Source organism: Myotis nattereri, assembly GCF_964212035.1.
Source record: "Myotis nattereri genome assembly, chromosome: 5".
Classification (NCBI taxonomy): Eukaryota; Metazoa; Chordata; class Mammalia; order Chiroptera; family Vespertilionidae; genus Myotis; species Myotis nattereri.
In genome coordinates, this window is record NC_138080.1 from 72,423,860 (window position 1) to 72,444,835 (window position 20,976).

Genomic DNA, 20,976 nt, shown 5'->3' on the forward strand with positions numbered 1-20,976 from the left:
GACTCAGAGAAACTCCAAGGAACTGAGGACTGACTTCCATGTGCGATGTTTACCCAGCTCTATGTCTTTATTAAGAATCTGATTCCTCTTTGTCCCTCCCCCCCCTTCTCTATTGCCGGTTCACAGACTCAGCCCCCCACCTGGCAGAAATGCCACACCCCAAACACCTGCTTTCATCTTCCTGCCTCCACCCACAGAGTGTCCCTGTGCCGGCAGGTGCGGCCACACCTGCTGGTCAGAGTCACCGGGGCTCCGGAAGAGGAAGAAGCCGCCACCTGGTGGCCCTTCGGTAGAAATAAGCAGCTCCTACCTCCTGGGCACGGCAGAGGCGTGGGCTCTGTGCCTTCAACCGCGCGGGTGCAGGGCTTCCCAAGCCGACAGGAGGGAGGTCACTCGCCGAGTCATGGAGCTGAGAAGCAGCGGTGCCCGGAGAGACGGCTCCAGGACTCAGGGCTCTAGCAGGCTGTTCGCCTGGAAGCGGGCACCCTACTGACGGTTTGTAGCGGCAGAAGCTCCCCTGTAGGTGAGCAGGACAAGCTGGGAGACGACTCCCATTCGTCACAACAGGAATCTGAAGCCCAGCGGGGCCCCAGGAGGCAGAAGGCCGGCGGGCCAGACGCAGACCCCGGGGCGCAGAGCAGGATCCCTGCTCCCTTCATGGCGCCTGCGCACTGCGGCCCCGCTCCCCGCTTAGCCCCGCCCCCACTGCCTGGGTTTTCAAATTTGAAACCAGCTCCTTTTCCCGCCCGAATGTGTGGACCAGCGGCGAGAGAGGGCGGGGTAGCGCGCAGCCAATAGCGTCTCGGAGGCTCCCAGGCCCCGCCCCGAAGGTGACGACAGCGAGCCGCCCGACACGACCCGCCAATGGGCGAAGGCACTCGCCGTGTCTCGGCGGCGCCCACGTGCAGCTGCTGGGCTGGGGGCCTCCGGAGAGGACAGGCTCCTAGAGCCGCGTTCTCTATGCCGGGCCCTCGCCACCAGCACGTGTTGGGAACTGAGGCCCAGGGACGCCAAATAGCTAGTGCGGGGTCGCTGAGCAGAGCGGGCGGGAGACATCACCTCCCGGCCTGAGGGTTTGCCCCAGGGCCGAGCCTGGAGCGGGCGTCCCTATCGATACCGCGGGAGTCCGAGGGGGCGGGCAGCTCGCGGTGGGGGTGGGTGGGCCGGTTCCAGAGGGGCGGGGCCAAGAGCGGGGCCGTCCGGCGGGCGGGGCGTCCGGGGGCGGGGCTGGGCGCCTGTGTTTGTTGCACCGTGTCAGTTACATTGTAACAAAAGTGCTGCCGCTCCTCCAGTTCGCACTCAGGCCCGCCCGCCGCCAGCTGTCGCCGACATGGAATCCGTGGCCAGCAACATCCAGGTCCTGCTGCAGGCGGCCGAGTTCCTGGAACGCCGCGAGAGAGGTGAGGCGGAACCCTTGGTTGGACCCCAGGCGGCGACCTTGCTGACACGGGCCTGGGTTAGACTTGGCTCCCAACTTGGAGGATGCATACCTGGCTTTAATGCAGTAGTCCCGGGGCACCCCCATCTTAAAATGGAGAGGAGTCCTCGGTCGGTCGGGCTGGCGGGTGTTGGGGATATGGTCCTGGCGCCCAAAGCCTTCGCTGACCGTGCCATGCCAGGGGCGCCCGCTGGGGCCAGCTCCAGCCTGACGCCGACACGGGCTCTCTCTGGCAGAGGCTGAGCACGGATACGCGTCCCTGTTCCCGCACCGAAGTCCAGGCCCCGTCCACAGAAAGAGGAAGGGATCCCCCCAAGCTCTTGGCGCGTTGGACAGTGGGCGGTGAGGAGGGCGAGGGGCGACGGGGAGGGGGGATGGGCGCTGTCCCTGCTCAGGCCCCTCCTCAGCCCACTTCCTCCTTGTTGCTTGCGCCTTCTGGGCCAGGTACCTATTCTGGAGACATTCAAACCCCTCCCCTTCCACCAAACACACCCCTCTATTCATTCAAAGACTATTTCTTGAGCTCCCCTGATGTGAACAAGGCAGTTCTGGGTCCGGCTTCCACTCACACTCCTATACTCCACCTATCACATCACTCACTTTCCCCCCCAGGCTTCCTCCTTTTCTCTCTTCATCTCCACCCTTTACACAAGCTGTTTCCTCCAATTTGAGTGTCTTTCTCCACTACCTGCTTTCAGTAACCTGTGTTTCTGGCTCAGCTCAACTGTCACCTCTGTTTGCACTCCACAGCTACCTGGCAGGCCTCTTTCAGCATTTGCCCCCCAGCCCCACCCCCTACCAGCTCCCCATGAGTCTCTGCCTCCACCTGGCAACTCAGGTGCCCGAGGCCAGCACAAGGTTGCCATACTGCGCTAGATTGGGGCAGAGATCTGCAGTGGATTTCGAGCCTCTGGGAACCTGGGACTGAGGGTGTGGGCAGCAACTGATGGCCCCTCACCCCATCCTCTCTGGCATTGGCAGGTCTGTGCACAACGAGCTGGAGAAGCGCAGGTGAGTCCCAGCCATGCCCTGACAGCATTGGGCCTCAGGGACTGTCTTCCTCTGGTCTTCCCTCCCCTGTCAGCCCTCAAGCTAGCAAGGCTGGGCTGGCACTGCCCTTCAGACCCCTTCCCCTGCAGGAGGGCCCAGCTGAAGCAGTGCCTGGAGCAGCTGAAGCAGCAGATGCCCCTGGGGGCTGACTGTGCCCGATACACCACACTGAGCCTTCTGCGCCGGGCCAGGATGCACATCCAGGTAGGGAGCTACCTCTGCACCCAGGAGCCAGGTTACCAGGACATGTGGAGAGGTGAAGCAGGGAAGGGCTCGGGGAGAGGGGCCCATTGTGCTTAATTTTGTTAAATGGGAAGAAAAGCAAAAAATAACTCAGGATTTATTGGGCAAATGATGTTAAGCTTCATTTGCCCAATAAATGTTCACTGTTGTTGTTACAGCTATTACTACTTCTATTTCAACTGTGAGGCTCTGGGCCAGGCACTTAACCTCTCTGGACTTCCTTTCCTCCTCTGTATGGGGAGGCATGCCTATTGAAGATAACGTGATGGGTCATGTGTAAGGGTCCCTTAGACTGTAGAGGACTGGTCCTCGCTCTTCCTCTCCCCATCCTTCAAGGTCTCCTGTTCTGGGCAGTCTGTCCTGAAGCCACTTTGGGAGGTAGCTCCACAGGCCAGGAAGCCTAAAGGACTGGGGATGGCAGTCACCATTTTCCTGGGGCTCTTGCTGCTGCCCCCTGGCGGACATGGGTAGTGTGTGCAGAGTCAAAGCCCCAGGCAGGCCGAAACCGGTTTGGCTCAGTGGATAGAGCGTCGGCCTGCGGACTGAAAGGTCCCAGGTTCGATTCCGGTCATAGGGCATGTACCTGGGTTGCAGGCATATCCCCAGTGGAGATGTGCAGGAGGCAGCTGATCGATGTTTCTCTCTCATCGATGTTTCTAACTCTCTATCTCTCTCCCTTCCTCTCTGTAAAAAATCAATAAAATATATTTAAAAAAAAAAAAAAAAGCCCCAGGCAGCCCCGGAAAGGGGATTAGGAGGGGCCTTGGAAATAGAAGAGGCCTTTCTTGCCCTCTTGGTTCTTCAGACAGAGGAAGAAATGGAGGGACAGATTCAGAACCCAGGCCCAGGTCCCCTGACTTGCATTCTTTCCTTCAAGAAGTACTGAGCACCTGCTCTGCTAGGCCATTCTAGGTATCTGGGCTGTGACAGACGGAGATGCCATGTAGTAAATAAATCACAGTGTGGGAACTCTCTGCACTGTCCCAGAGGTGCCTGCATTCCCCTCATGGTGCCTGAGTAACACCCTAGCTCAGTGGTCGCGAGACTCATACGGCTCTTTGGTCCCTTGAGTGTGGCTCTTCCACAAAATACCACGTGCGGGCGTGCACGTACAGTGTGATCGAAACTTCGTGGCCCACGCGCAGAAGTCGGTTTTCGGCCTGGGCGAGTCTATTTTGAAGAAGTGGCGTTAGAAGAAGTGAGGGGTGGACATATAGAGAGGATGAACGAAAGGAGATAGACGAAACAAGTATACAAGACGAGTGTGGATGGGAGAGTTGGAAGGGGTCGACCTCAGCGAACGTACCTCAATCAGATTGAGGACGTTTTTAGCAAAGGCCAGCTTAGGAGTACCCTAATTAAGTTAATAACAATGTACCTACCTATATAGTTTAAGTTTAAAAAATTTGGCTCTCAAAAGAAATTTCAATCGTTGTAATGTTGATATTCGGCTCTGTTGACTAATGAGTGTGCCGACCACTGGCCCTAGCTGAACAGCAGCCTGTTTCTCATGTGGGGCTCGCCTGGCCTGCGTCTTGGAGGGATGGTATGCCCCTCAAGTGCAGACTGGGCAGGACCTGTGGATTGCTCCTTCCTGAAGCCCCATCACCTCGCCCTGTACTCCCTGTATCCTGTTCCGCTTCCGCCTTGCCTTAGGATTTCTTTGCTGCACATAGATCTGTCCAGGTGCCTTTTCTGCTGAAAACCTTTCATGGCTCCTGACAGGATAGTCTTAGTCCTTACTTCCTGTGAACTCAAGGCCCTTCACCACTCAACTGCTGCCACTGGCTGCTTTTGTAGTCTCATCCCCTCCCTGTTCCCCACCAAGAGCTGAATTCTTGGTGCGCTTCCCGGCCTCCCTCTGCCTGAGTGCTTCTCCCCCATCTTCACCTGAGCAGCTGTCACTCATCCTTCCACACCCAGTCCCAATGTCCTTCCCCATGCTCTCCTTGTTGACTGCAGGCTCCTGCCCACCGAGGGCTCTGATGGGAGAACTCTTTTTTTTAAAAAAATATATTTTATTTTTTACAGAGGAAGGGAGAGAGATAGAGAGTTAGAAACATCGATGAGAGAGAAACATCGATCAGCTGCCTCCTGCACATCTCCACTGGGGATGTGCCTGCAACCCAGGTACATGTCCTTGACCGGAATCAAACCTGGGACCTTTCAGTCCGCAGGCTGACGCTCTATCCACTGAGCCAAACCGGTTTTGGCTGATGGGAGAACGCTTGGTCTTTGAGTTCCTAGTACTCGGGGCTGGCAGAGCTCTGGTAGGGGTGGTGGGGAAGAGGGGGCAAATTAATGATGGAAAAGCCTTAGGGTTCCTAGGAGGGTCTTGACCAGGAGTTACAAACTGGTAGCTTTTGTTTAGTCTACAGTTTCCTAAAAGTTTAGCTACTTGGCAGCACTTAAGAGGACATTTGACATGAAAAATCTGACTTTCCAGCTCTCTTAAAGACACCGAGAGATCGGACCACACTGGGCCTCTTTCCATGTGATTGATTGGAACCTGGAGGTGGCTGCCTCCTTCAGCTGGAGTTCACACTTGCCATCATGTCACAGCCCCTGCCACACCCCATCCCTGTCGCTTGATACCAGCACTCATCACTCCACATCTCCTATCTAGGCCCCACCTGACTAAACCCTGACGTTCTTTTGAGATTGCGTTGCCCTCCCTCCCCTGCCCAGCTAGACAGAACTCACGGGCCATTTACATGGGACAGAAGGGCCCGATTCCCTGGAGGATGTGGAGGTAACCCTTTGGAGCCCAGGTTTAGTGAGCCTCTGTCTGGAACAGTCACCAAGTGGCCATGACCTGCTGCTGAGTTATGCTGGGTTGAGGCCCAGGCCCCAGGCAGCTGACCCCAGCCCTTTGCTCCTCTGGAATCCACAGAAGCTGGAGGAGCAGGAGCAGCGGGCCCAGAGGCTCAAGGAGCAGCTGCGCAGCAAGCAGCAGAGCCTGCAGCAGCAGCTGGAGCAGCTCCGGGCGCCGGCGGGGGCTGGTGAACGGGAGCGGCTGCGGGCAGATAGCCTGGACTCCTCAGGCCTCTCCTCTGAGCGTTCTGACTCAGACCAAGGTGAGTGTCCTGAAGCGGAGGGTGGGGTGGGCCGGTGGGCCAGGTCTCCTGACTAGACCTGTCCCTGTGCAGAGGAGCTGGAGGTGGACGTGGAGAGCGTGGTGTTCGGGGGTGAGGCCGAGCTGCTGCGGGGCTTCAGTGCGGGCCAGGAGCACAGCTACTCACACAGCGGCGCCTGGCTATGACCCTTGCCACCCCGGAGCGTGCCTCTGCCCTCAGACCACCCTCTGCTCCACTCAGCCGGGCAGGAGCCCTCCCCAAGCCTCAAGGGCTGCTCAGTCACCTCCTGTTGGAATGGACTAAAAGGACCTTGGTGTGGGAGCCCGTGCTCCTCCTGCCCCTCCGCTGGCTGCTGCAGTGCCTCCGGGGGGAAAGGGGAGAGGGGAGGGGGCCTGGCCTCCCCTGAGCCCAGCACGACAGGCAGCTTAGGCCTGGGCCACCCTTCCAGGCCTTTTTTGTAGCACTTGGTTCTGTTGTCCCCACAGGGACAGGAAGCCTCTTGGGCCCATCTCCACATTTCTTCCTAGACAAGGCCCCCTGGCCTTTGCCCCATAGATACTGTACAGTGTTTTCATTAAAAGGCTTTCATCATTTCCTGCCCATGGTCTTGCCTGATGAAAATGGGGAAACTCCAGCCACAAAATGGGAAAGAGGAAATGAGATCAGTCACTACAACTAACACTGTTGACTGCCGCAGTGCCCCTTTAATCCTCACAGCTAAGCCGTCTTTCCCCACTTTGCAGGTGGGACTGAGGCCAAGTGATAGGACTTGCCTGAGGCCCAAAGCCAAGATATAGTGGAGTCAAGATTCGAACCAAAGCTTTCCGACTCCACAGCCGGGGCTGATTGAATTCAACAAATATTTATTGAGTGTCTATTATGAGCTAGATATTGTTCCAGATACTTGGGATGCAGCAGAGAACAAAACGAAGGTCCCTGCCCTCACGGAGCTTACAGTCTAGTGTTCATGACCACTTTGCCTGATGCTGTCCATGACCCTGGGCAAATCTCTCCTCAGCTATCCAATGCAGGAAGAAGCAGGCCTGGTTCAGATACGGATAACAGGTCTGATGCACTGTAGATGCCAAACAGATACCACCTCCAACCCAATACCCAGAGAGTAGATCAGGCTGGAAGTTGACTTTTAATAATAAAATACAGGGGGAGGGCAGAGGGAGTGCAGCAGGTGGTGTGGTGTGCTGCCACACAGGGTCTGCACTGGCTACACGAACTGCTGCTGCTGCTGCTGCTTCTTGGTGGCTGCCTTGCTGGCAAGGTCCTTGGCCTTCTCTGTAGCTGCCAGTGCCGTCTCCTTTGCCTTCTCCTTGGCTTCCTTGGCTGTCTCAACAAGGGTTTTGGAAGGGGCCTCACCTGCAGCAAAGGGCAGGAGGCTGGCTTGAGAGGATGCCAAGAAGACCCACCTAATCGCTGCCTACAGCATTCACTTCCTGCAAGCCAGGCACCATTGGGAAGGCGGTACTTGCCCAGGAGCAGATGAGGAGTCCCAGGCTTAGAGAGGAGCAGTGACAGCCCCAGGTTCCACACCAGTCAGGGCACCTAGGACTTGACCCTGACCTGTGCCTGGGAGGTTCTCACCTTGCAGCTTGGCCAAGATGTACTCAAAACCCTTCATGGACTTGGTCACATTGCTTTTGAACCGGGCGAGACCAAATTCCTGGCAAAAGATGAGAAGGGGAAGGATTCTGAGCTGCCCACTGACCCCCAGCCCAGTCTCTATGTCAAATGCCCTGGGCCTCAGAGCCCTAGCACTCTCACAGTGCTGCTCACCTGGACAGCTCTGGAGACGCCAAATAAGCTAGAGGAGACCCAAGCTTCCCGGTGGATTTCGGTCCAGCCGCTGTTATCAGAGTTCACACAGTAAACACATCGTTCCTCCACCACCTGTGCAGGGAGTCAGGCCAACCACAATTGTGTGGGAGTCTTTCAATTTGCCAACTTCACATAAATTTGATCTCCTGCCTCTTTTCACGAGGTAGAATAAAATGAAAATCCATTCATTTCCCTGAATGCACCCCAAGCTGCATTTACAGAAGAACAAGAACATTAAGGTCACTGTGCTCTCTCTAATCTTTCCTCTGACCCTTTAAACTAGAAGGCACATGGAATAGCAGAGGGTCTTCCAGCTCATCCTGCCCCTGGATTTGGTTTTGTAGCTTTGCCTGGTCATGAGTAGAGTTTTCAGCCTGTCTTCCACCTGTTGCAGCTCTTGAGCTCATTGGAAGTCCAAATAAAAATGGAAATCTGGCAATTGTCACAGCTCTCATGAGAGAGGAAAAAGTAGATCGGTACTTCCAATAGAAACCTTCAAAGACCTGTCTCACAGCTGGACTGAAGGACATTTCTCACAGCAGGACCACTCTCTTGGTAACAGAAAACAGAGGTAGTGCCCTCCGGGAAGTATGCTGGGGGGGGGGGGGGGGGCAGTGTATTAAGTTGCCAGCTCATTCTGCAGCCTTGTAGGGCACTTGCCCTCTTTGAACCTAACTTTTCTCTTTGCACAGAGTTATGCCCCCCCGCACCCCCAGGGTTACTGTGAAGATTAAGTGAGAAAGAGAATGTAAGTTTTCTGAAAGCTTCAGGATATTCATACGTGAGAAGATATTGTAGAGTGTTCCTTAAACCCGCGGTTGCCAACCGGTGGTCCGTGAGGTCCGAAAGGTTGGCAACTGCTGCCTAATTTAAAACATATATTTTCAAGTGTTTTTGTTTTCTTAAATTAATTTTATAGGGGTGACATTGGTTAACATGAACATACAGGTTTCAGGTGTGGGTTTCTAGGTTATAAGATCTGTATATTGCACCTTGTGCCCATCACCCATCAAGTTTTAAAGACAAGAGAGCAAAGGTATATAGAACCTCTTTCCCCTAGACTCTTAGACAGAAATCCATGATGTAAGACACATAAGAGTATTACTCCTTTAGCCACGTGGGGTACAGGCCCAGATCCGCTCCCTTCTGAGGCACACCCAAGGCACCCTCATGGCTTGATGGGTTCCTGTTTGAAAGCCACTGCCTCCCTCCCTCCGCATCACTGGCTCCCTAGCCATACCTATCTGGAGCTCTGAGGGACCAAGGGAGTCTCACCATCAGCCGGGCGTGGTTGATGTTCCAGGTGAAGGTGGTCATGGTCTGGTTCTGTGGGTCCACAATAGAATCCTCCAGGATGTACACCGAGTGAGCGACATTGGCAGGAAACAGTCGCTCGGCCCAGCGGGGCATCCTGTTGGTCTTGGTCAGGAGTCTCCGGGACAGGAGCTTCTGGTCAGGGGTCACCTCCCGGTGCACTATGTCTTCCGTCAAGACATGTTTGCTGCAGGTGTCAGGAGGAAGGTGACCCTCAGGAGCCTGCCCTGAGCCTGCCTGCTGCGGTTCCCATCTCCAGCCTCCCGGCGCAGAATGGCCAGGCCTTCCCTCAGACTTGCAGTGATGTGTGTTGTGGCGCATTCCCTCGAACCTATCCCAGGGCAAATTCCGACTCCCGCCCTCTCCTTGACCTGGATTCCTGGGCTTTCCGGCGTGGCCGGCCTTCATGATTTATTGCACCTGCACCGCCGAAGCGAGCCACAGGCAGAGGAGGAGCGCGTCTGGAATTGCAACCCCAGGACCCCTCCCAGTTCCTGTGCGGCCGCCTCTTCCTGTCTCGCCACCCAGAGAACCTTGGACTAGGGCCTCAAGGAAACCACCGCCCAGGCCCTCCTCCTTCCAGCACCTTGCAGGCCTGGCCACTTCCTCCAGAGGGTCCTCTGGCCTCCAAGGCGGCCACGGTTCCGGCCATCCCCTACCTCGGACTCGATGTGGAGTCCTTCCCGGTCCCACATTCCGATTTCCAAACGGCGAGGGGGCGGGGTTGCTCCTTCCTCGGCTACGTACCTGTAGGGATTCGGGTACCGCTGCCAGAAGGCAGCGAACACTTGGTCCCAGGAACTCCGGAGCACGCTGTGGCCCAGGAAATACTTCACCATTGTCCCGGCCGGGCGGGGTCAGCACCCGAGCAGCATCAGGGGTGCAGAGCCTGGGGGGCACGCGGAGGCCAGGCCGGGCTCGGCGCACGCCCGCCAGGCACCAGTTCAGTCACCGCCCCACTGCAGCCCAACAGCAGCCGCCGCCATGAGGAGTTGTCGGGCCGCCCGCCACTTCCGGCGCAGACTCGCTGTACCCACCACTTCCGGCGCCTGAGCACGTGACCCTCGGTCCCTTCCCTCTCCGCCCACTCCCCCTGCGGGAGCCGCGTCGCTGCAAGCAGACCTGGGCTGGAGCGGCCCCCCAGCTCGGTGGGGAGTCAGTCCGAGCCCGGCGGCGGAGTGCGGCGCCGTTGAGGGCGCTGCCCAGCACGCTCCCAGGCCGCCCGGGCCCTGGGCTCTTGGAAGGATCAGCGCCCGGGGCCGAAGAGCGGGGACAGGCGGGCGCTGCCGTAGCGCGAGCCCGACGTCGTGTCTGGAGCGGTAGTGACTGGGGCTTGGGCGCCGCCTGCCCGGGCGGAGATCCGGGTTTACCTAGCGCGGGGCCCAGGGCCCTGACGCGGGTGAGGCGGCCCGGAGAGCATGAGCGGGCAGCGCGTGGACGTCAAGGTGGTTATGCTGGGCAAGGAGTACGTGGGCAAGACGAGTCTGGTGGAGCGATACGTGCACGACCGCTTCCTGGTGGGGCCCTATCAGAACGTGAGTGCGCCTCGCGGGCCGGCGCGGGTGGGAGGTAGCCCGCCCCCGCGATCCTGATCGCTTCCCCTGGTTGCAGACCATCGGAGCCGCCTTCGTGGCCAAGGTGATGTCTGTCGGAGACCGGACAGTGACTTTGGGTATTTGGGTAAGTCCCCTGGGCAGGTAGTCCTGGGAATATCCATTCTTAGGCTTAGTCCTGTCTATTCGTGTCTGATTTGTGGCCTTATACAGGCAATTTCTCTTCACTAGACCCCCGTTTAAAAATGGGGGTCTGGAGGACGTATTAGTTTGCAGTCTTGGGGAGAAGCTCAGTAACTCAGGCCAAGGCTGAGCTTCCCCCTGCCCTTCAGGACACAGCAGGCTCTGAGCGCTACGAGGCTATGAGTCGAATCTACTATCGAGGTGCCAAGGCTGCCATCGTCTGCTATGGTAAGGGAGGTTCTCATCTGCTCCTCAGACAAGGGGTGGGTGCCAGGCTGGCCTTAGCGACTAGCCCCCGACCTTTGGTTGTTTCCTGTCTGCCCTATACCAAGACCTCACAGACAGCAGCAGCTTTGAGCGGGCAAAGTTCTGGGTGAAGGAACTGCAAAACCTAGAGGAGGTAGGTGGCCAGACCTTACCAGAGAACCAGGGGCTGGGGCTCTGGTGGTCTGTGTGGATTACCCTGACCTCGTCTTCTGCTTCAGGGCTGTCAGATCTACCTGTGTGGCACCAAGAGTGACTTGCTGGAGGAGGACAGGCGGCGTCGACGTGTGGACTTCCATGATGTCCAGGACTATGCAGACAGTAGTTGCTTCTCAGTTGCTGGGGGTGGGGGAGGGAAGTGGCTGTTTGGGTGGGTTACAGAAAATAGGGACTGTGTGGCTACCATGGCCAGATCGCCTGGGAAAGCTTTCAGGCTTCCCTGAACCTGTGGGGTCCAGAAGACTTGCCCTTTGTGTGTCTACCCGATTCTCAGATACGAGGCTTTAGTCGCTTTTCTTTACAGATATCAAAGCTCAGCTCTTTGAAACATCCAGCAAGACAGGCCAGAGTGTGGGTGAGTGCTGTCCTGGGCCTCACAGCAGAACAGGCAGGGGCACCAGTGGAAGCAGAGCCTAGAGGGCTGTCACTGGGTGATCCCAGGGCTCCTGGCATTGCGCCTTCACTGATCGCCTTTTTTCCTGCCAGACGAGCTCTTCCAGAAAGTGGCAGAGGATTACGTCAGTGTGGCCGCCTTCCAGGTGATGACAGGTGTGTACTTCCCTAGCTTCTCTGGAGACTTCCTCTCGGCCCCTTTCACGTTTGTTACCTGATCCCCCAACAGAATGGTGCTGAGCTGCTACCTCTCTCTCTGACAGAGGACAAAGGCGTGGACCTGGGCCAGAAGGCAAACCCCTACTTCTACAGCTGTTGTCATCACTGAACCACCACTTACTTGGCCTGGGGAATTAAAGGAACTCCCCAAGGGGCTGGACCTAGTTCTTGTCTGGGCTTGGGTGGTCAAACATGTAAGCTACCCCAGTCCCATGGCAGCAGAGGTGGCACCTGTCTGTGCTGGCCCATGGAACGTGCAGCATTGGGCTGACTGATGGTCATCAGGAGGGTGAAGGCTGATTTGGACTCCAGGCTTCTTCCCTGGACAGCACTGTGTCTGCAGATTACTTAAGTGGCTTCTGATTTGTAAATAAAATCAATGCACTGTGAATCACACTCAGCCCCTTTCTTAGGCCTTACTTCTAATATGTCTCCTCCCAGCCCTAATTTTCCTTTGGAAACCAAGTTAACTAAAGCCGAGGGTTGCAGCTGAGATAATGGAGAAACAAAAGAGCCTATTCTGTGCTTTAGGATGGTGAGGGGCTAGGATTGGGACAGAGCAGAACTCACAATTCCTTCTTGGTGCTAGGAAGAGCAAAGCAAGCACTTAAGTGCTGTCCAGAGATCAAAGGACCAAGCACTTCTTCCTCAGACTGGTTCTACCGCACCTGTCACATCATACCTCTGGCTCATATCCTCAGCTTCCCATCAGCACCCTACAATATGGTTTAATGGTAGAAATATCATAGTTACAATACACAAAATTCTTTTGGGTCCAAATTGGCATCTAATTCAGATACTTAGAAAAGGGACTTAAACTCAGCCTGAATTTACCTGTAAAATGAGGTAACCACTGCCCAGTTGAGGACTGTGAAGATCATGAAGGAAACGTAACTTTGACTAAATGCTTATCTTCCCTGAAGGGCTTTTTACTGAAGGGGCAGGAAGTTCAAGACTAGGTCGGAAGGGGAGGCAGACTCCAAGTTGCCTCAGATTTTATTTTTGGACCTTGGAGGACCAGGTGTTAACTGTAAACAGGGCTGACACTTCCTATTCAACTAAAAGGAAGTATATGACAGCCCTTTCCTGTATGGAGGCTTGGCCCCTGTGTTTCTGCTTTCCTGCCTTAGACTGGGTCCTCTGTAGTACCCAGCACCTGCCTCTGAACTAAAAACTTGGCCAAGATGGTCAGACTCACACTCAGGAAGTCATTTGGTTCTACTTCCTTTTTAAAAACCAATTCCTCAAAATACCCTTACTTCATGGGTGATGACTTCCTTTATAGAGATGAAAACACCAGCCACTCCCAAAAAGAAAGACATTCTGGCACCTAATGACTACTGAGGAAACCCATACCACTCCCATGAGGTGCTTGGAAAAGTGCTCAGCTCCACTGTGTCCCACCTGGGCGTTAGTGCAGGGGCTGGCTTCTGCTCTCACCCCAAACCCACCCTCCCTCCTGTTGAGCTACATCTTCCCATCGACAACAAAACACAACACAGGGCAAGGGCCATAAGAGTAAAGTTAAACTTTACTTTACAGTAATTTTTTTCTATATACAAAGAATTACAGTACATGTTTATGGGGACTCCTAGCACAGGGCTCCCCTCTTTTCCACTAAAAGTTTCACTTACAGCTGACAATCTATGGGGGTGAGGAGCAAAAAAAAAAAAAAAGTGATGGACCTCAGCTGTTCCCCCCACACCCCTTTTCTTAAAAATATAAAGATAGATCTCTAGTGTCAGCTTGTTTCTTAGCCAAGACTTTGAAATCTGCTCTTCCATGAGCTGCTGTGTGCTGCACTCACCCATCTTCTACACACGCTCACCTACATGCACACACAGGCAGCACCCACCTCAGACCTGGTGACCACCTATTTATTCTGTGCCCCTCCTTTGGGAGTCTAAAGCACCACAACCATTCATTTCTGTTCCTACTCCCTGGGCTCTCCTCCTGTCCACAAAGCTTTGCTCAACTTCCAGAGTGTTACACCTGAAGCCCCTCAATAGCCTGATGTTTGGAAAGTCATGGGAAAGCAGCTCTAGAGAAGGAACCGCTTAAGAATTTAACATGTGCTGTGTTTTGCTTATGTTGATAGGAAACATTTCTTTCCAGGCTGTAGATTTCTAATTAAACTTTCCACTTCCTTAAGAAAGAATACCTTTAATCTTCATAAGCAATAGAGGTTCCCTCGAGAGTGAAAGAGGTAGAGAGGGGCAGAAGGTAACTGAGGGAGATCCCATACCTGGAACTCTCTACCAACCAGAGGCTATGGACAAGGTGACACCAGCCCTGAAAAACTCAATGGCCACCCTCACCTGGACATGGCATCTCTTCCATCTCTGGGTTGCAGTGGACCACTCCAGGATTGGGTACAGGCTTCACCGAGAATCTGCCCTCCTCTTAACAGCTTCAAAGAACTGTTCTACATAAAAATCTTTTCCTCCCAAACAGGAACTTGGGTTTCTCAAGTCACCAGTTCCTCAACCCTTGGCAGTGCTTATTTATACCAGGAAATTAGCACCATCATTACATTTGTGTGTGTGTACAATTATCTATTCTTATTTCAATTTATACTACAGCAATCTGGCCCTAGGAAGTTCAGCTGAGAGCTAACTGGCCACAGCCGAAGAAAGTCTCATGCGGCTACCTAGTTGTAAATGATGTGGAATGTCCAAAACATGGAACAGCCTAAACATTATTTAGTAGGAAAGGGACTTGTGGCAGCTCCCTTCCTGCCGCGATCTCAGAGAGGTTACAACATTGGGCCACTCCGACAAACCCCAAGATGACAATATCCCCCATAAAAGCCTTAGGAGAAAAACCGTTTTGTAGGAGCTGAGGCCAACATCTGTCCATGTTTAGTGCTCTCCTAATTCCTCCACAGGGGAAGCTGCCTGGACCAGACTTCCTGCCAGTGTTCTCACAGGCGACCTGGGAGTCCAGCTCCAGTGAGTAGATGCTGCCAAACCTGTGAAGAATCACTGATGCACTTCATGCCCTGACTGTGGTGTGGGGTAGAGGATATGAAGAATACAATTATTTTCTTCAATGCCAAAGATGTAGGTTTGGTAGTTGTTCAGAAGAGGATCAACATAGTGATTTAAATCACCTCAAACTCAGTAACTTTAGGGAGACACAGACATTAGAAAACTTGGATGATTTTGTAGCAATGAGAGCTATTTGCTATCACAATGGGTTGGCTTCAGTAGGAGAAGCAAAGAGGCTTTGAATTTAAACAGTATATATATATATATATATATATATATATATATATATATATATATATATATATAGTTTTTTTCCTGACTTAAAAGGGCTAGGAGAGGTATTTGTTCTCTAGCTACCTATGGAAGCTATGGCTTCCCCCTGGAAAAGGCTTCCTGGGAAAGTGGCTTAGAGGCATATTCTCGAGATCCCGGTTTCCAAGCCCTTAGCCAAATACCAAAAATACCATCCTGCATAAAGATCAGGAATGTCTAAGAGAAAAGATTACCTTTTAACTTCCAACTCGCAATCCTTGGAGAAAAGGTCTTAGCACAGGCTCCAGGAGCGTCCTCAAGGGTAGTCACTCCCAGCATCATGCAATATCAGTTCCCAACAGTCCTGATTGTGCTTCTAATTGTACAGTGACTGCTTTCATGATTAGATGTTAATAATCTAGAATGAGATGCTGAGATCAGGGGGCCTCACAGTTGAATTTCTAGGTTCCATTCAAGCTGGGAGTCTTTCCAAATGGCACTCAGGAAAGCCTGGCACTCCATCCATTTAGATAAAGAACTGCCTCCTACCCCGTAAACCAAGCATAACTCAATTGTTTTCCCAGGCAGGTCTGGAAGGAAGTATTCAGTGAGTGGTGGAAAATGGAAAGGACCAAAACAAACCCTTTATAAAGTGGTCAACCATGGCCCACCTTTCCCTCACTCCTTCCTGTCCCATGAGACATGTCTAGAGTGGCTGTCAAGAAAATTACCTACCAAAGCCTACTTCAGAGAAGCTATTTTAGGATCGAACTTCTCCATTTACAAATTTTTACAAAGCCTGCACAACCCCCCACCACAAAAAAAAATTCACAGTTTATTCCATTAAACAAAGAACTACGGTAATTTAACACACAACATAGTGAAAGGAGATTCTGACAGTGCAGTGTGGATACTTTTTCTGATCGCAACTACAGATGACAGGAGAGAAAAGGGCACAGTACTGGCACCAAGCAAACCCTACTCGTACAACCTAAGAGATTAGGGGAAAAGACCTACTAGCTGCAGTTATATACTTATTATTCTCACACATGATAAATACTTAATATAATGAACTTTAACGTTCTGGGTGGATTTCTTTAAAAATATCTTTTCCATGGTTTAAAATTTTTTAAAAAGAAAATAAGATACTTTGTTTTCTCTTCCTTTTCAACCAAGAGCTTTTCTTCTCTGATGATGTGGGAAGAGAGTTAGGATGAAAATGGAGAACTAGGCAGGTGGAATTTACAGAGGAGATTCCGAGGTCTAAGTGAGATGCAAGGATAGGCCCCTAAACTCGGGGCAGCCCTGCCCAGCCTTGTGCCTCTGCCTGAGTTCAAGTGTCTCAATCCCAGAGACCCACTTTGGGAAATAAAAGCAAATTCTTTTTAATTTTTATATAAAGCGCAAATGCTTCTGTAACTATTATTTCCTCCTTTAGAGTGATTAGAGTAGCCTCACTAGGAACTCAGGAGGAAACTGGGACAAAATACAGACTCCTGTTGATATAAAAGCCATAACTGAGACAGAATGGTTAGGAGACATTTGGGCCAGATGGCCTGGTTGGCTAAAGCTGCTGGCTAAGTTGGCAAAGCAGATAGGTAAACACATTTGGTCTAGGGACAAAAGAGACATGGATGAATGGGAAGAAACTGGCCAAACAGCACTTCCTGTTGGCAGTCAGTGAGCTGGGTGAATGGTAGGGCAGGGTAGCACCAACAGATTTCCCAGCCCTTGAGCCCCAGCTCAGGGCAGCAGTAACAGATAATCAGCAGTTATGAGGAGTCAACTCTTAGACTGGACCTTTCTCTAAATACCACATCTTGCCAGTCATAAAGGAAGGGTTATGGCTGCCTTTAAACTTGAGTCAGCAGGCAAGTCCTCTCAACACAGAGCACAATTCTCAGGGGAGGGTGGTGAAATCCACTAGTGAAGAAGAGGACTCCCTCCATTCAGGCAGGAGACCAAAGGATCAGAAGAGAAGTCATTTTCTGTCAGGATCTGGCACCCTCCCTGAGCTGGTGGTGGATCTAGCTCAGAGCTTGCTAGAGATGCCTAGGTCCACTGCCCAAGACTCTGAAATCTGAAAGCACCTGAGTGTGTGGGGGACGGGCATAGGGTGGACTGATGTAAAAGGAGGAAAATGGGTAAAAAAGAAAGATAAGCTTGCCAATTGCCTTCTTACACTATGGGAAAGCTACATCATTGTAGAGCCCAGCCTCCCCACAATCAGCTATTCCACCAAGTATAGATCTTCAGACAGAAGCAGTGGTGGTGGCTGCCCAGCCAACAATCTCACTTGGCCTCTGCAGCTCACCCTGCCTGTAGACAGCTGCATGAGCACACATGCATGCACATGCACACATGCACACCGAGCCCGAGGAAACTTACTCAATACAATCATTTCTGGGACCATGCCCCAGGGCCCCTCAGAACTTCATGTTATTTCCTGGTCAAAGGTTCTTAAAAACAGCCTAGAAACCCAGGCAGGCATGTTAGGCTCATAAGAATCAGGTCTTATTTATCTCTGTATCTCCTATCAGTGACCAGCACCTGGCCTAGCACACATGAATGCTCAAGAAATTGCCACTGGTTTGAATGGGTATCAGTTCCTCCCAAGGGTTTATCAGGTGCCTTCAGTGGGGCTCTGTAGGCATGGAGAAATAGCATCAAAAGCCCCTCTACCTTCCAACCTGACCAGCGGAATTGAATCCCATGTTTGACTCCAAGTGGACTTTTTATTTCAAGGTGACCATTTAAGGGTTGAGGGAAAGAGACCCAAGTCTGTCTGTCTCCTTGGCTGAGACCCACTTGGATTTCCATACATGTTTCACATAACCACAAGCCCCCACTGGCTAATGTCACAAGAGTTCTGAGTATTGGGATATAAAGAAAGAATAACAGTGAAAAGGTAGTGGGGTCTGTTTTATAAGGGAGGAGAATAATATTTCCCTCCTCCAAGAACCCTGGGGGTAGCTGGTCTGGTCATCTGACATTTACTGGTATTATTTCTGTTCTGACTCTGCATACTTGTGACTGGAAGGCGCCTGGTTAAGAGTTGGAAATGTGTTTTGCTCTGGTTTAGGGTCTTGCCCTCTTCCAAGAGACCAGCAAGTCTGTGCCAATGTCTGTGTGCTCCCAGACGACCAGCAAGACGATGCCAGTGTGTGTCCAGCCAACATGGGCCAGAGCCCTGGCCCTGGTGAGGTCTTTCCTAAGGCCCAGGAACTCTGCTCTGTGGTTGCCAACTTCTTCTCTTCAGTGGAGAGGGAGGATGGGGCCTTCCCAAGAGGCCTGAAGGACTGCCCACTCTTGGCACCAAGTCCAGGTACTTGATGGCCTCCAGCCATCTGTTTCACCTGCTTCACCAGGCCCAGTGCTTGGCTGGGAGGCCCTGGGATCTGCTCAGCTCCTGCAGGTGCTCTTCCTGCAGCCTGAGTTGCTGACTCATATAAAAAAGCCTTGGCAGGGGATGGAGAAAGAAGTCTGGCTTGGGTGAGTGATTTAACAGCTTGCCAGGGGTGCTCCAAGGGGGCCACGGCTTTTCCAGGAGGCTGAAGGACAGGCTCTGACACACTGCCTCTCTCCACAGCTCGAGACATCTGCCCCAGACCTTTGCTGGCAAGCCATGAGCTGGACTCCAACACTGGCATCTTCTCATCAGCTTGTGGTGTGGCCTCATGAGGAGAAGCTGCCCGTTCTTTCTGGCGAGAAGTTAGGTCTATAAGATCCATCACCAAAGCAGCTCTGTTTTTTGACTGAGTATTCTGGTCCACGGGCCTCAGTGCTTTTTCTTTAGCTACCAGTGTCTGGACCACAGCTGATAGCACTTTGTCAGGAGGTGGGAATCTCTGGGTCAAAGAAGCATGGGATTTGTCTGGAGACCTGTCTGAAGTCTGGGGTTTGGGGCTGCTGGTGACGAGCAGTCTGTCTGATGGTGGAAGTCTCAGGACAGTAGGGACTGGGGTTTTCTCCAGTGACTGGGGCCTTGGGCTGGCAGCACCTATGGATTTATCCAGCCTTGGGTCAGCTGCCCCTAGAGGTCTTTCCAGTGGTTGGGACCTGACTGAGGGTGAAGAGCTTGGGCCAGTCACTGGAGAGGGTTTGTCAGATAGTTGGGTTCTTGGTCCTCCCACTGTAGATGGCCTGTCCAATGACTTCTGGCTGGATACCAAGGACTGGGGTTTGGCCCCTGACCCAGCAAGGGTCCTGACCCTTTCTACAGGCTGGGGCCTGGAGTCAGTTCTGTCAGGAGGTCTTTCAGGCGGCGGTGGCCTCTGACAAGTCCCTGCCAGAGTTTTTTTGGACAGTGACAATGTCTGGTTGGCTTCAGCAGGTGGCTTGTCCAACATCTTGGGCCCCTGAGCAGCTACTCCTGATGATTGTTGCTCTGCCAGGTGAGTGCTTGGGCCTGGAGTCAGTGGTACCGGGGGAGGCACATACTCACGGATCTCCCCAGGTTCCAAAGGGTTGGGCCCACAGGGGTCGTGCTCAGTACAAGACAGACGTCCATCCAGTTTGGAGATGAAGAGCATCCCTTCCCGATGCTGCTTGCAAAAGGAGCTAGGACACATCTCGCAGAAGGAGGCTGCTTCCTTCCCACAGATGTCACACTGATGCCAAGGACACTCCCATTTCCCTGAAACATAGATGTGAAACAAGAGCTTAGGAAAACAAGAGATGGGCGATGGCTCTGGAACCAGGTCAAAGGAGTGATTTCAAACTGCCCTGTTCTGCAGATAGCTCATGCTTCTCCAGCGCCAGGATCTCAGCTTCCTCTTCTGCACAACCGCATATAAAAATAACTGCCAGTATCAAGTAGCAACTAAGCATCAACTAAATATACAGGCAGGAGTAATTCCTTATTTCTATTATTTCTATTTCTAGCAAGGAATAAGAACCCAAAGCTCTCTTTACATCAAGCATGTCATACTAGTGGCCCAAGGGTCACATGCGGCCCACAACAAATATTTTTGCGGCCCAGCCAATGTAACAGTATGTTAAGAAATGTTTTAATAAAAATTTCATAACTTAAATTTTTACAATATCCTTTTATACATAACTAGAGGCCCGGTGCATGAAATTTGTGCACCTGGGGGGGGGGGGGAGAGAGGGAGATATATTCCTCAGCCTGGCCTGCGCCCTTTCACAGTACGGGAGCCCTTGAGGGATGTCTGACTGACAGCTTAGGCCCACTCCCTGCCTAAGCCTGCAGTTGAACATCCTTAGTGCTGCCACAGAGCAGGAGAGGTTCCCGCCACCGCCAATGCACTCACCAGCCATAAGCCCAGCTTCCGGCTGAGCAGTGCTCTCCCTATGGGAGCACACTGATCACCGGGGATAGCTGCTGCGTTGAGCATCTGCCCCCTGGTGGTAAGTGTGCATCATAGTGACTGGTTGTTCAGTTGATTTGCATATTAGCCTTTTATTATATAGGATTATTAATAACGAACTACAACGTTTGTTAACGACTGATTACTATAATTGTGTTCCCTTACGCACCTTATGCTCAGGCGCAACATTTCACTCCACTAATACTAGCAGTGAATATTTTAGCAGCTGACTGCCACATCATTAGTCTTGTATTGACTTGTTGGGTGTGCGCAACAGGGAAATATTTCGCTTTCGGAGAACAAGAAAATAGGTTTATTTGTGTTACACTTATTAATTTGTGCAGTTATTCAGTGTCTGGTAGTTAAAGTTCAAGAAAAAACCATTAATTTTTATTAAAATGTTCTATTATTTTATGTTAATGATTACTCATTTATTTCAGCCCTTTGTATTCAGCATGTTTCTATTGAAATAAACCTACGTTTCTATGAAAACTGAAGCTTTTGTTTTTTTGCGGCCCACATAAACTTAAACCTTGTTTATTTGGTGTTAGCCTTTGAGTTTGACATGCTTATCTTGGATAAAATATGAGGATATTACTTTCATATTTTGCAAACTCCTTT

The 20,976-nt window shown here is 52.3% G+C and overlaps 4 protein-coding genes across 7 annotated transcripts in view; 2 read left to right on the top strand and 2 right to left on the bottom strand.

The window, feature by feature from the left end:
- Positions 1-1,257: 1,257 nt before the first annotated feature.
- Positions 1,258-6,401, top strand: MXD3 (MAX dimerization protein 3). The gene is made up of 6 exons (XM_081093011.1): positions 1,258-1,400; positions 1,675-1,780; positions 2,420-2,449; positions 2,578-2,692; positions 5,625-5,808; positions 5,881-6,401. Exons 1-6 carry the CDS (start codon positions 1,331-1,333, stop codon positions 5,991-5,993), a joined length of 618 nt encoding a protein of 205 aa, XP_080949137.1. The 5' UTR covers positions 1,258-1,330; the 3' UTR covers positions 5,994-6,401.
- A 250-nt stretch (positions 6,402-6,651) lies between these two features.
- PRELID1 (PRELI domain containing 1) lies at positions 6,652-10,230 on the bottom strand. 3 transcript variants are annotated; one of them, XM_081091702.1, is made up of 5 exons: positions 9,700-10,230; positions 8,914-9,139; positions 7,597-7,710; positions 7,405-7,483; positions 6,652-7,179 (listed from the first exon to the last, which is right to left on the bottom strand). In XM_081091702.1, exons 1-5 carry the CDS (start codon positions 9,789-9,791, stop codon positions 7,031-7,033), a joined length of 660 nt encoding a protein of 219 aa, XP_080947828.1. In that variant the 5' UTR covers positions 9,792-10,230; the 3' UTR covers positions 6,652-7,030. The 3 variants fall into 3 exon arrangements, with proteins under 3 accessions (XP_080947828.1, XP_080947830.1, XP_080947829.1); XM_081091704.1 differs by lacking the exon at positions 7,597-7,710 and having other exon boundaries at positions 9,700-10,068; XM_081091703.1 differs by lacking the exons at positions 7,405-7,483; positions 7,597-7,710 and having other exon boundaries at positions 9,700-9,972.
- Positions 10,231-10,309: 79 nt separating this feature from the next.
- RAB24 (RAB24, member RAS oncogene family) lies at positions 10,310-12,174 on the top strand. Of its 2 annotated transcripts, none has more exons than XM_081091706.1 (8): positions 10,310-10,469; positions 10,564-10,632; positions 10,838-10,916; positions 11,021-11,088; positions 11,174-11,273; positions 11,476-11,526; positions 11,658-11,720; positions 11,828-12,174. In XM_081091706.1, exons 1-8 carry the CDS (start codon positions 10,371-10,373, stop codon positions 11,890-11,892), a joined length of 594 nt encoding a protein of 197 aa, XP_080947832.1. In that variant the 5' UTR covers positions 10,310-10,370; the 3' UTR covers positions 11,893-12,174. The 2 variants fall into 2 exon arrangements, with proteins under 2 accessions (XP_080947832.1, XP_080947831.1); XM_081091705.1 differs by having other exon boundaries at positions 10,347-10,487.
- A 4,245-nt stretch (positions 12,175-16,419) lies between these two features.
- Positions 16,420-20,976, bottom strand: part of NSD1 (nuclear receptor binding SET domain protein 1) — a 146,343-nt gene continuing 141,786 nt past the window's right edge. Inside the window, exon 23 of the mRNA XM_081091701.1 lies at positions 16,420-19,661. Within this exon, the coding sequence (XP_080947827.1) occupies positions 18,028-19,661 (1,634 nt within the window). The 3' untranslated portion in view covers positions 16,420-18,027. The remainder of the gene's footprint in view (positions 19,662-20,976) is intronic.